General features: G+C 44.6%; 1 protein-coding gene across 3 annotated transcripts in view; it reads right to left on the bottom strand.

Annotated features, from left to right (window-relative positions):
* The window catches only part of pxylp1 (2-phosphoxylose phosphatase 1), a 117,833-nt gene that overhangs the window by 61,189 nt on the left and 43,151 nt on the right, over positions 1-13,493 (bottom strand). For 2 of the 3 annotated variants that reach the window (XM_078410037.1, XM_078410038.1), the window contains exon 4: positions 210-335. The exons of the other annotated variant lie outside the window; for it this stretch is intronic. In XM_078410037.1, coding sequence (XP_078266163.1) covers positions 210-335 — 126 coding nt within the window. The remainder of the gene's footprint in view (positions 1-209; positions 336-13,493) is intronic. 3 annotated transcript variants of the gene reach the window in all.

Here is a 13,493-nt window from a genome sequence, read left to right as displayed (position 1 = left end):
AATTCATTACCACAATGGATTCTCTTTCTCTATTTTTGAAGTTTAGTATAAACCCCAGGCATATTAATTCTTGTTCTCCCTACATTGCAATCTTTCTGACCCAGGCCAGCTTCAACTGGGCGCTCTGCGTTCACTTCTAGGAGTGGACGAGGGTGGGATCCTCTCGGGGAGGGGGGAGGGGGGGGGAGGGGGGGGAGGGGCACACGCACCTGCTCTTGGGCCATTTCTGCTCTTTGCTTTCTCCTGGACTCTCCAGCTTGGATTTCCCACTCGCCTCTCTCTAGTTCTCCTATCTCCAGCTGGTCTCACGCTGACTCCTCTACGCGTTGAGGCTGCTGCGCAAAAATACAAAGACTCTCTATGAAAGCTACTGGAAGTTGAAAGACACAGATACTGACAAAAGGCCAAAACTACGATGAACCAAGGATCCTAGCACCACAGCAATGAGGACCGAACATAGACACAAAGTGCTGGAGTAACTCAGCGGGTCAGGCAGCATCTCTGGAGAAAAAGGACGGGTGATGTTTTGGGTGGGAACTTTCTTCATCCTGACCCAAAATATCACCCACCCTTTTTCTCCAGAGATGCTGCCTGACCCGCTGAGTTACTCCAGAACTTTGTGCCTATCTTCGGTATAAACCAGCATCTGCGATTCCTTTCTACACAATGAGGACTGAGTGTCAGCACGGAGTTAAATTTTACAACCTAATTTTTTTCATCCTCTCTTCTCGTGTTTTTTGTTCAAAGTTTTAAAAAATCCCTTTACTTCCCTTCCTTGCTGTCGGGACATAGAGGGGTCCAAAAATCCTTTGTCAGCCCACTGGTAACATCGCGCATTCACAGTATTGAGGACAAGTTTATGGAGACATGATCATAAGGTCCAAAGGAATAGAAGCACAATTAGACCATTCGGCCCATCAAGTCTCCTCTGCCATTCAATCATGGCTGATCTATCTCTCCTTCCTAACCCCATTCTCCTGCCTTCTCCCCATAATCTCTGACACCCGTATAATCACGAATCTATCTATCTCTGCCTTAAAAATATCCACTGACTTGGCCTCCACAGCCTTCTGTGGCAAAGAATTCCACAGATTCACCACCCTCTGACTGAAAAAGGGGTTCTGATTAATGATCAATGATTTAATTGGTTATATGATATTAGACAAATACCAATTTGATAGTGTATTTTTTCAATGCATCCAACTCCAAAGTATAAAAATCAGCAGCATGTCCATTTAATTTTTTTAACGACAATTAATTTATTTCAACAAAATACATTTTTGCCATTCGGCATTGATTAAACATTTTCACAGGACTATTACTTTCGACGATGGTTCACAGCTTACAAACATTTCTTAATACAAAAACAGAGCACTGGTATTTACTGCTAAACAACATATCCTTAATAGTTCAGTTTAGCTTAGAGTTTAGCTTCCATGATAGCATGGAAACAGGTCCTTCGGCCCACCGAGTCCGCGCCGACCAGCGAGCCACTAGCACGACCCTACACACGAGGGACAATTTACAATTTTTACCGAAGCCAATTAATCTACAAACCTGTACGTCTTTGGAATGTGGGAGGAAACTGGAGCACCCGGGGAAAACCCACGCAGTCACAGGGAGAATGTACAAACTCCATACAGACAGCACCTGTAGTCAGGATCAAACTTGTGTCTCTGGCACTGAAAGGAAGCAACTCTACTGCTGCGCCATCGTGCCACCTTAATACGTTGCTTCAACATGTTGCCAAAACAGAGCAAACTACCTGCATTTCAATTACGTTCTGAAATTCATTTTTTCTTTCCTATTGTAATTCATAGTTATACTAAATCTCCTTCAGAGCTTATCGCTGGCTCGTGCCAGTCTTTACTGCATACAATATGTCAATACTCCTACTAAAGGTCATTGATGTAAATCACATTTCTGGGCAGTGTGTGCAGAACAATTGGCAATGTATGTGGGAGTCTGTGCAATATGGTGCAACAATAATAATTGCTCAGGCAAGGATATGGAAGAGATGCTATCAGGTCACAGAATGATAGAGTCTAACAGCGTGGACTCTAACAATGGCTCTTTGGCCCAACTTGCCCACACTGGCCAACATGTTCCATCTACACTAGTCCCACCTACCTGCATTTGGCCCATATCCCTCGGAACATGCCCTATCCATGTACCTGTCTAAATGTTTCTTAAACGTTGCAATAGTACCTGCCTCAACTACCTCCTCCGGCAGATCGTCCCATACACCCACCACCCTTTGCGTGAAAAAGTTACCCCTCAGATTCCTATTAAATCTTTCCCCCCTCACATTAAACCTATTCCTATCTCGATTCCCCTACTCTCAGCAAGAGACTCTGTGCATCTACTCGATCTATTCCTCCATGCTTTTGTACACCTCTATAAGATCACCCCTCATCCTTCTATGCTCCTAGCCTGCTCAAACTCTCTATGGCTCACAATCAAATTCTAAATTTCAAAGGCTATTACTTCTCTCCAGTTTACCCCTCATTCTCAATACTGTAACATTGCTTAGTAATGATTTAAAATTACTACTACACCAAGTCCCAAGACCAAGATCAAGTTGGGCCCAAACCTCTCCTGCATTGGTGCAGCACCCTCTCCTCCCCCCCTCCCCCCCACCCACCCCCCTCCCCCCTTCCTCCCGCCTCCCTCCACCCTTCCCTCCCCCTCCCCCTTCCCCTCCCCCCCCAGTCCATCCCCCTCAACCCCCATTATCCTCCATCCTCCCCCCCTCCCTCCACTTCCTCCCTCCCCCCTCCCTCCTTAGGAGATAGATTTAAACTTTAAAATGTGAATCATTTTAAATATATAACTCCGATTTCAATGAAACTTCTTCCGTTAGCACCAAAGGGATGACGGTGAGTAAGGTGGGCCTAAAATTGTTGCGCTATGTGTACCGTTTTGGCTGTCGTTCAGGAACAAACAAACAAACAAGAGTTTTAGTATAGAGATGTTATTTAAATCTACAGGTAGATATTTCTTTATACACTGCAGAGGTACATTAAGCAATTCTTTGTCTAATGACTTTCACAGATTTCTTGGATTCATTTTCCTTTCTCCTTCCAACACTATCTAAACATTTTATTGTTAAATAATAATAATTTAATTAGCAAATGTCCTTAAATTAGCATTTTATTTTTTGTCACGGCTCATTCTTTCTGTTTAACAAGCAAACATTAAAAAGATTATAGAAGTACATGATTATAGATTATAGAACTACAAAGGTACCACTTTCAACAATCTTCTTACACTAAACCTGCTGTTAACTCACTGTACAATTCCAATTGCATTTTTGAGGCTTTTTTGGTCAGCATCTAACAGGAAGCAATAAAAAATAAAACCTGTTTGCAGAAGTGACTTTGGGAGGAACGAGCAAATTGTCGCTCAGAATATCACACACAATTCAGACTGTCTGTTCAGTTTAGTTTAGTTTAGAGATACATCGTGGAAACAGGCCCTTCGGCCCACCGGGTCTGCGTTGGCCAGCGATCATATCATATCATATATATACAGCCGGAAACAGGCCTTTTTCGGCCCACCAAGTCCGTGCCGCCCAGCGATCCCCGTAACATTAACACTAACCTACACCCACTAGGGACAATTTTTTTTTTACATTTACCCAGCCAATTAACCTACATACCTGTACGTCTTTGGAGTGTGGGAGGAAACCGAAAATCTCGGAGAAAACCCACTCAGGTCAAGGGGAGAACGTACAAACTCCTTACAGTGCAGCACCCGTAGTCAGGATCGAACCTGAGTCTCCGGCGCTGCATTCGCTGTAAAGCAGCAACTCTACCGCTGCGCTACCGTGCCATCCCATACACTACAACTATCCTACACACTAGGGACGATTTACAATTATACCAAACCAAGTAACCTACATACCTGTACCATTTTGGAGTGTGGGAGGAAGCCTGAGATCCTGGAGAAAAACCAAGGAGTTTCACAGGGAGAACGTACAAACTCCGTACAGACAGCACCCGCAGTCAAGATCGAACCTGGGTCTCTGGCGCTGTCAGGCAGCGACTCTAGCACTGCACTACCATGCCACCCAAGGCGTAACCGTTGCTCGTGGTTTGGGATTGGATTTTAATCAGGAGACTGCTTCATGCTGGATGGCATCAAACTTCGTTCAAGTTGTTGGAGCTACACATTCATCAAGGCAAGTGGAAAGTATCCCATCATAATCATACCTTCAGGTTGGTTGGTAGAATGGCTTATGGTGTTAGGAGATGACTCACACAACACAGAATGCTCAAAACTTCCTTGTTCCTGTCAATGGGTTTTATGTGCCAGCTCTAGCTCTTGTGCAGACCATCAACCTGCACAGACTTTAAACTTTACGGTAGATTTACTGCCTTACTTTAGACTTTAGACACCCGCACTAATCAAGAATTTATCTATCTCTCCCTTAAAAATGTCCATTGACTTAGCGTCCACTGCCTTCTGTGGCGAAGAATTCCACAGATTCACGAACCTCTGACTAAAGATGGCAAGAGGTGCTTCAGCCTTGCTGTTTGGCTATGGGCAGCTCAGTGGTGCAGTGGTAGAGTTGCTGCCTTACAGCGCCAGAGACCCGGGTTCGATCCTGACCAGGGGTTTGCATGTTCCCCCTACAACTGCGTGGGTTTTCTCCGGTGCTCCAGTTTGCTTCTACATTCCAAAGTCTTTGCAGATTTGAGAGAACTGGGAAGGGGGAGGGGAAAGAGAGGGACAGAGGAACTATAAAAGATTCCCAGTTCTCCCACTGGTCTTCCTGTCTCCTACTACATCCTATCTTTGTCCCGCCCCCTCCCCTGACATCAGTCTGAAGAAGGGTCTCGACCCGAAACGTCACCCATTCTTTCTCTCCCGAGATGCTACCTGACCCGCTGAGTTACTCCAGCATTTTGTGTGTTTTTTCTTTTGCAAAGCAGCATTTACAGTTCCTTGTTTCTACCCTATTCTTCTTCAAGGCACAGCCAGCTCAATCAATTGCTGAAAGAATTGTTGCTTGAAAGAATCAATTATATTAAGGTGCTTGAAAGAACTGCTGAAACATCGAAGAGACAAAGTCATAATCAAACATTTAAATCTACAATGCCAGAAATATGAACTTAAAACAGAAAGATGCTGAATGTACCCAGCAGGCCAAGCATTACCTGTTGAGTAGGTAGATGAGAAAAGTAGAAATAAAATGCATTAACTTGAGAGAAAGAGAAGGCATAGTGAGAACAAAGGATATGTCTTAATAGGATGCAGACTAGGAGCCACTGAATGACAAAAGTAGTGGTTAGGTGTGCCAACTATCTCACTCCCAAATAAGGAACAAGGTGACATCACCGCCCCGTGCCCCATGTGACCTCAACCAGCCAGCGGCCACGTGCTTCCGCTCCACCAATGGCAACTGCCCGGGCCGGGAGGCAGGTTGCTACACAACCTCCATCAGGCAGCGCCCGGGCCACCGGGCCTACACTGTTCAGACCTACACTGTCCGGACCTACAGCGTCCGGGCTTACAGCATCCGGGCCTACAGCGTCCGGGCCTACAGCGCCCCCCGAGCCTAACACACGACAAGGGCGGTCCCGTACGGAACAAACCAATTTAGCCCAAAATACGAGATGTCCAGGCTAATACGGGACAGTTGGCAACCCTAGTAGTGGTTGCACCATGGATAACAGGGGCTGGTGATGGCTTGGTAATCAGGGCTAATTATATGAAGGAGATGTAGATAAAGGGAGATAAATTAAAATGGAGGCAGAAAGAAAGAATGAAGCAAACTGTCCTTGAACTGGGAGTCACAGAACCTCACAGATGCCTGAAATCTGAAATTTAGTTTTGTTCAGTTTAGAGATACAGCGCGGAAACAGGCCCTTCGGCCCACCGGCGATCCCTGCACATTAACACTATCCTACACACACTAGGGACAATTTTACATTTATGCCAAGCCAATTAACCTACAAACCTGTACGCCTTTGGAGTGTGGGTGGAAACCAAAGATCTCAGAGAAAACCCACGCAGGTCACGGGGAGAACGTACAAACTCCGCACAGACAGCACCCATAGTCAGGATCGAACTCAGGTCTCTGGCGCTGTAAGGCAGCAGCTCTACCGCTGCGCCACCGTGCCGCTCATACAACAGAAAATGCTGCAAGTACAGTCTGAAGAAGGGTTTCGACCAAAAATGTCACCTACTCCTTTTCTCCAGAGATGCTGCCTGACCCGCTGAGTTACTCCAGCACTCTGTGAAATGTCACCCACTCCTTCTCTCCAGAGATACTGCCTGTCCGCTGAGTTACTCCAGCTTTTTGTGTCTAGTTCTGGAAGTACCCAACAGGTCAGGCAACATCTATGTAAAGAGAAAAACAGAAATAACATGAAGGGTTACCCTTGATCAGAGCTAGCCAGTTCTGATACCCAACTGGATAGGGTGGCTGTCTCTGATTGTTGATTACAGTGCCTGGAGCTTTGAAGTGCCTGATTAGAAGATGAGTCACTACTCCTTATGCCAATGTTAAGCTTCATTATTAAACTTCACTGTTAAAATCCTTAAATTTGAATTTCCGCAAAAGATTCTACAGCTAAATCAACACTCTTGCAAAAGGCAACTAACGCACCGGAAGATAAGACACAAAATGCTGGAGTAACTCAGCGGGACAGGCAGCATCTCTGGAGAGAAGGAATGGGTGACATTTCGGTGAGAGATAATTCAGCAAATGTGCCGACACTCTAAGGACTGACTGCAAATTGAACCTTGTTTTTTTCCAAAACCACCATTATAAATAAATCCGAGACCACAGAACGGCCTCTCACAGAACGTCCATTATTTAATGCAATGACACGTCAACGAAAGTACAAGCAGTCAAGGGCATGAAACATTTTCATTGTCCTTATGTCTCCTATTCAATGATTTTCAATGAGGTCACACAGGGTTGCCCAGACTGGTGAAAATCCAGTGAAGCCAGAAATGCTGAGATGGCAATTTAAAATCCAAGCATCGTTTTGAAATGTTGAAAGGAAGGAAATATCTACATTTGCAAGTTGAACATTGGAAGTAATATTTACATTGTTCTTCTTGCGTCTCCAACTTGGCTAAAGACTATGAACGCTGTTAAACAAAGGTTGATGCTAGAATGCATAAACACAGACTGTTTCTGCAGACAGTTATTTAAATCTTTTTAACGTTTTGTCATTCAGATAAGGATTCCACAAAGTCCTGTGCTGACCAAATGTAACCCTTTCAGGAGTGATAGCTGTTAGACTGATTTTTTAAAACTTGTGCGCAGTGAAGGGTTCAGACTTTGTTGATACTCAGTCTACCACCTGCAGGATAATTGAATTAAAACGTGGCTACATGGAGGCAGATACTGATTAGCAGGATTTTGGAAAGAAAATCTGGAGGTACTGAATTGTGTAGATTAAATGCAGAAGAGGTCCTTCAGGGTAACACAGTGGCACAATGGTAGATTTACTGCCTTACAGCACCAGAGACCCAGGTTCGATCCTGACTACGAGTGTTTGTCTGTACGAAGTTTGTATGTTTTCCCTGAGACAGCGTGGGTTTGCCTCCACACCCAAAGATGTGTAGGTTTTCTACATTAATTGGCTCTTGTAAAATGTGCAGGATAGTGCGAGTGTATGAGGTGATGACTGGTCGGCCTGGACTAGGTGGGCCGAAGGGCCTATTTCCACACTGTATCTCTAAAGCCTAAAGTCAACGTAAACTAAACAGAGCACGGTCCTCATTTTATTTTGTCAACCACAGAGTCAGTAATTTTGGTCACTGATTTGAAACGGTGCAGTCTGGAGGAAAATAAACGTCGTGATTTTATAAAGCAATTTCGGAGGAAGGATGCCAGGCACTGAATTTAATTGTTAAATAATATAACCTTTTACATCTTCTCTGCCATTAATTTGCCAATAAGTCAACGATGACAATATATTTAAGTTATTTTGTGCAAAGTGAACCGTTTTTCTGTCGCAGATAAACTCGATTTTATTCACACTATAAATCAGATTTATTTATACACATGAGGAGAAGGTTTATTGAAGCCATTCTACACATTAAATTAAAAGAGTCTTCTATGTGTGTTGGAAATGACTTTAAAGAAACTCAACGTTGTTTTCCAAGAACAGAAGTGGCACGGTGGCGCAGCAGTAGAGTTGCTGCATTACATAGAAACACAGAAACATAGAAAATAGGTGCAGGAGTAGGCCATTCGGCCCTTCGAGCCTGCACCGCCATTCACTATGATCATGGCTGATCATCCAACTCAGTATCCCGTACCTGCCTTCTCTCCATACACCCTGATCCCTTTGGCCACAAGGGCCACATCTAACTCCCTCTTAAATATAGCCAATGAACTGGCCTCAACTACCTTCTGTGGCAGAGAATTCACCACTCTCTGTGTGAAAAAAAACTTTCTCGTCTTGGTCCTAAAAGACTTCCCCCTTATCCTTAAACTGTGACCCCTTGTTCTGGACTTCCCCAACATCGGGAACAATCTTCCTGCATCTAGCCTGTCCAACCCCTTAAGAATTGTATACGTTTCTATAAGATCCATAGATACATTACAGTGCCAGAGACATGGGTTCGATCCTGACCACGGGTGCTGTCTGTACGGAGTTTGTACGTTCTCCCCGTTACCAGTGTGGGTTTTCTCCAAGATCTTCGGTTTCCTCCCACACTCCAAAGATGTGTGGGTTTGTTGGTTAATTGGCTTGGTATAATTGTAAATTGTCCCTAGTGTGTGGAGGATAGTGTTAATGTGCGGGGAATCACTGGTCGGCACGGACTCGGAGGGCTGAAGGGCCTGTTTCCGCACTGTATTACTAAACTGAACTAAATTAAGGAGCGGTTAGATAACAATGTGGAGTTCACTAAAAAAAAAAATATTTGTTTTATTCTTTTACCCAATGCCATAATTAATAAGACAAGATCTCTAGTTGCATAAGTTTACGGTGTCAGTGTCAATTTGGCACTTTATTAAACAACTTTCATTGCTGGCATTTACCATCACAGTGACTTATTTTCTCTCTCCTTCTCAGTTGGAAGAAATTCTTCTTGGAGGAGTTCACCCCGCAGGGCCACATTCCTACATCTATAAAGCTTGTGTAGCTGATTGCTTCTGATGAGAAAGAGCATAATTTGACTGCTCAGGTATTCAAAGATGTCTGATAAAGCAAACAATTAAAATGAGGGAATTATACACACTTCACTCTGGAATCAAGTCTGTGCACTTTACCTATCATTTTGTCATTGTTGTGTAAACTAAAGCAGTTACTTCTAAAAAGGCCAACTCGAGGGATTATGTCGGAAGGGGAAAATAGGAAAGTAGGTTAATATTTAACATATATAATTAAATATATTGAACATTTGGGTCAAGGATTACATGCGTAGGATGGGACTGCAGGCACTGGTTTACACCGAAGATAGACGCAAAATGCTGAGTTACTTTGTTTCCACAGCGTAAGACCTGCCTCTTGTTGCAAACACTACCTGGCCTTTATTTCACTTGATGCCGGTGACAAAATTCAGCCATGAAATGAAGCCAGTGACTGATACTTGACTGCGTGATGAATGAAGATTCAGCTGGATTAAAGTGGTGCAATTAAAGAAATGGTACAACAAGATGAAGTGCAGAACAATAAAGGCAGCTAATTCCAGAAAGAAAAGCGTAATTGTTATACTTATTGCTTTGAGGTTGAATGAGGTCCTGCACTGATTCATCCATAAAACATTGGAGCGACACAATATGCTGGAGTAACGCCGCGGGAGAAGGAAATTAGAGGCGTTTCGGGGTCGAGACCCTTCTTCAGACTGAGGGTCTTGACCCGTTCCTTCTCTCCAGAGATGCTCTCTGTCCCGCTGAGTTACTCCAGCATTTTGTGTCTATCTTTGGTTTAAGCCAGCATCTGCAGTTCCTTTCTAAACATTAGAGCGACACACCTGAGTGCCAATGGTAGAGCTGCTGCCTCACAGCGCCAGACACCCGGGTTCGACCCTGAGCTCGGGTGCTGTCTGTGTGGAGTTTGCACGTTCTTCCCTGTGACCTCGTGGGTTATCTCTGGGTGCTCCGGTTTCCTCCCACGTCCTAAAGACGTGTGGGTTTGTAGATTGATTGTCTTCTACAAATTGCCCCTGGTGTGTTTTGAGTGGATGCAAAAGTGGGATAACATAGAACTAATGTCCATGGGCGATCGATTTGTCGGCGTGGACTCGGTGGACTGAAGGGCCCGCTTCCCTGCTGTATTTGTAAACTCTAAACATTTGAATGGGAATTCACGGGGCAATTATGACCTTTCAACATCACTGCCTTGAAGAAAAGCTGCTCTACGGAGACATAATGCTGGTTTTCTATCCCAATTTTTTCAACGGCTACCTCACCCGAACACAAATCCCCACTTCGAAAATATCACTTTTCAGCAGGATGCCGAGGGAATTTAAACAGTGCCTGTAGTTATGGCAGATGCTCAGTAGCTCTTATTTTCAGATTACAACGTAATCCCTTACCAAACTGCTGCTGTGATTTTTGTTGTAATTAGCCCATTAGTCACGACATATCTTCACCACATGACTTCACACGCACAAATGCAGATGCTCTTTTTCCAATTTAGCCCAAGACATCTCATTTGCAGATGCTGAATATATGTTCGTATTTTACTTGTGCTCAAGCAGATGCAACTCAGCCAAAATAATCGTAATGATGCAGCGCAGGAGGTGACCATCCTCATATTTCGCCTGGGCAGCTTGAAGCCCAGTGGTATCAACATCGACTTCTCCAACTTTAGATAGTTCCTCTGTCCCTCTCTTCCCCTCCCCCTTCCCAGATCTCCCTCTATCTTCCTGTCTCCACCTATATCCTTCCTTTGTCCCGCCCCCCTGACATCAGTCTGAAGTAGGGTCTCGACCCGAAACGTCACCCATTCCTTCTCTCCCTCTATCCCATTTGTTTTTTTTAATATCACTAACTATTCCAACCAAACTCAAAGCCTTTTCATTATTTTGCAGGTTGAGAGGACTTCACAGGAAAGGCCAATATGTCCTGAGCGGCTGAGCCATGCTAAATCCCGAAGAGAGGGAGGTGGTGAACTAGCTTCTTAAGATAACGCAGTCCTTGTCTCAGTGAATTGAAGATAAGGAGTTCTTACAGTTGGAGTTAGTGACCTTGTTTTATGTGATAACAAAGCCACACAGGATCCCTGACCTCATAAATAGAGGGTTAGAATAAATGCAAGCAGAATAATTATGCTATGCCTTTATGGAAAATCTGACCTCTGCAGTTTGCAAAGACAGTTACAGAGGATGCAGCAAGTGATTTGAGCAGAGCAATGGTCTTGCTATAAATCGCTCCTGTTTCACTCCTTTCAGCTTGGTGGACTCAGGGTTCTTTGTTTCCGGGACAAGCGAGCTTCAGAAGCTCCCCGTGACCGCACGGGATTCCTCCGGGCTCCCAAAGATGTTCGGCGGCTTTGTAGGTCAATTGACCACTGCAAATTACCCCTTGTGTGCAAGGAGTGGGTGAGAAAGCGAGATCATTTTAGATTTTTTTTAGAGACACAGCGCGGAAACAGGCCCTTCGGCCCACCGTGTCCGCGCCGCCCAGCGATCCCCGCACATTAAAACTATCCTACACACACTAGGGACAATTTTTACATTTACCCAGTCAATTGACCTACATACCTGTACGTCTTTGGAGTGTGGGAGGAAACCGAAGATCTCGGAGAAAACCCACGCAGGTCACGGGGAGAACGTACAAACTCCGTACAGACGTACAAAGCGGGACAGACACAAAGTGCTGGAGTAACCCAGATGCTCAGGCAGCATCTCTGGAGAACATGGAGAGGTGACTGACGAAGGGTCCCACCCCGAAACATCGCCTATCCATATCCTCCAGAGATGGTGCCGCTAAGTTACTCCAACACTTTGTGGGGTTTTTTCAGTAGATAAGAACAGTTATAAATTATGATATTTTGAAAATATTTCTACATTTAGTAAGTAGGAAGTACTCCATACATTGACAATGTCATCACATATGAACAATGCCTCGGAGAAGTGGCATTGGTATTCAGGTATTTGTAACAGGGTGTGCCTGGTATAGTCTTAGGACAGATGCTCACTGAAATTTCAAAGTATGCACAAGATTGCTTTTCAAGTGCAAAAATAAAACCCATGTACAAATGGATTTTGTTTGATCCAATTCCTAACCATTTGTTAACATGAGCCAAATATCCAACCATTCATTGATGAAAGCTGCAGGCAAGTGGAACCTAGTGGAGACGATTCAACCTGTGGACAACTCTGCATTCTTCTCCAAATTGGACAGAAAGGGGAAGAAAAGGCCAGCCCGGTGAACCAGTGGAATTTTCCAGCTGTGCATTTAATGACTAACAACTTGTCAGAACGGAAGGTGAGAGGCAAGAATGACTGGACTGTTCGAAACTCTTTCTGGAAAGCAGGCCTGGTATGTCGAACTCTTCTCTGAGCATGTTACAGAAGGACACAAATAAACTACACATAGACGCAAAATGCTGGAGTAACTCAGCGGAACAGGCAGCATCTCTGGAGAGAAGGAATGGGTGACTTTTCGGGTCGAGACCCTTCGTCAGACTGCTGAAGTTACTTCAGCTTTTTGTGTCTATCTTCCGTTCCTTCCCAAACATTAAAAAAAAACAACTCTGGGAATGTTAGACCAAATGACAATCCAGGCAGCCAAGGGATTAACCGCAATATAAATGCTTCCCAGGAGCTGTGATATTTTTGTTCATTGATTAATGCTTCCTTTCATGGCTGCCTGTGCATTCTCAGAAGTTAATGTATAGGCAAGACATTGCCAGCACTGGGCCAATTGAGCATTGAATGTTCCCTACCAACGTGCATTATTTATTTATTTTCCTTCTATGAAAATAGTTGTAAAGTTGTAAATTTATTTGTAAAGAATGATGTGCCATTGAAAGTCTAGCATTTTGAAGCAATGACCCAACTAGATTTCATGCAACATAACGAGTGCATTTGTCCTTGGAGGAAAGATTTTGAAAGTGTCAGAATCTTGACACAGATTGATTCTTTTCTACAATCCTTCTTATTGACCACGGGATTGCAAACCCATTTATTGCTGTATCCAATGGCCCTCACATTCCCTCTTCCTGTCCAAAGGCATCGAGGGAGTGCGGCCACACACAGAGGCAAAGACTGAGCCACCGGGATAATCCAGAGGCCGTCAGCGCCGCCTCTTCAAGCACAAAGCTGAGCCGCCAGGATAAACCCGAGACCACCAGGACAAACCCGAGACCGCCAGTACCTCGGTGGTGAAACGGTGGCGCGGCGATAGAGTGGCTGCCTTACACAGCCAGAGACCTGGGTTCCATCCTGACTACGGGTGCTGGCAGCACGACTCTGAACGTACAAAACAAAGTCCGGAGGTTGTACGTTCTTCCCGTGACCTGCGTGGGTTTTTCTCCGGGATCTCCGGTTCCCTCCCACACTCCAAAGAC

The sequence above is a fragment of the Rhinoraja longicauda genome, chromosome 13 (genome assembly GCF_053455715.1).
Source record: "Rhinoraja longicauda isolate Sanriku21f chromosome 13, sRhiLon1.1, whole genome shotgun sequence".
Classification (NCBI taxonomy): domain Eukaryota; kingdom Metazoa; phylum Chordata; class Chondrichthyes; order Rajiformes; family Arhynchobatidae; genus Rhinoraja; species Rhinoraja longicauda.
The sequence above is the reverse complement of the archived record's forward strand: the minus strand, read 5'-3'. Positions and strand labels throughout refer to the sequence as shown.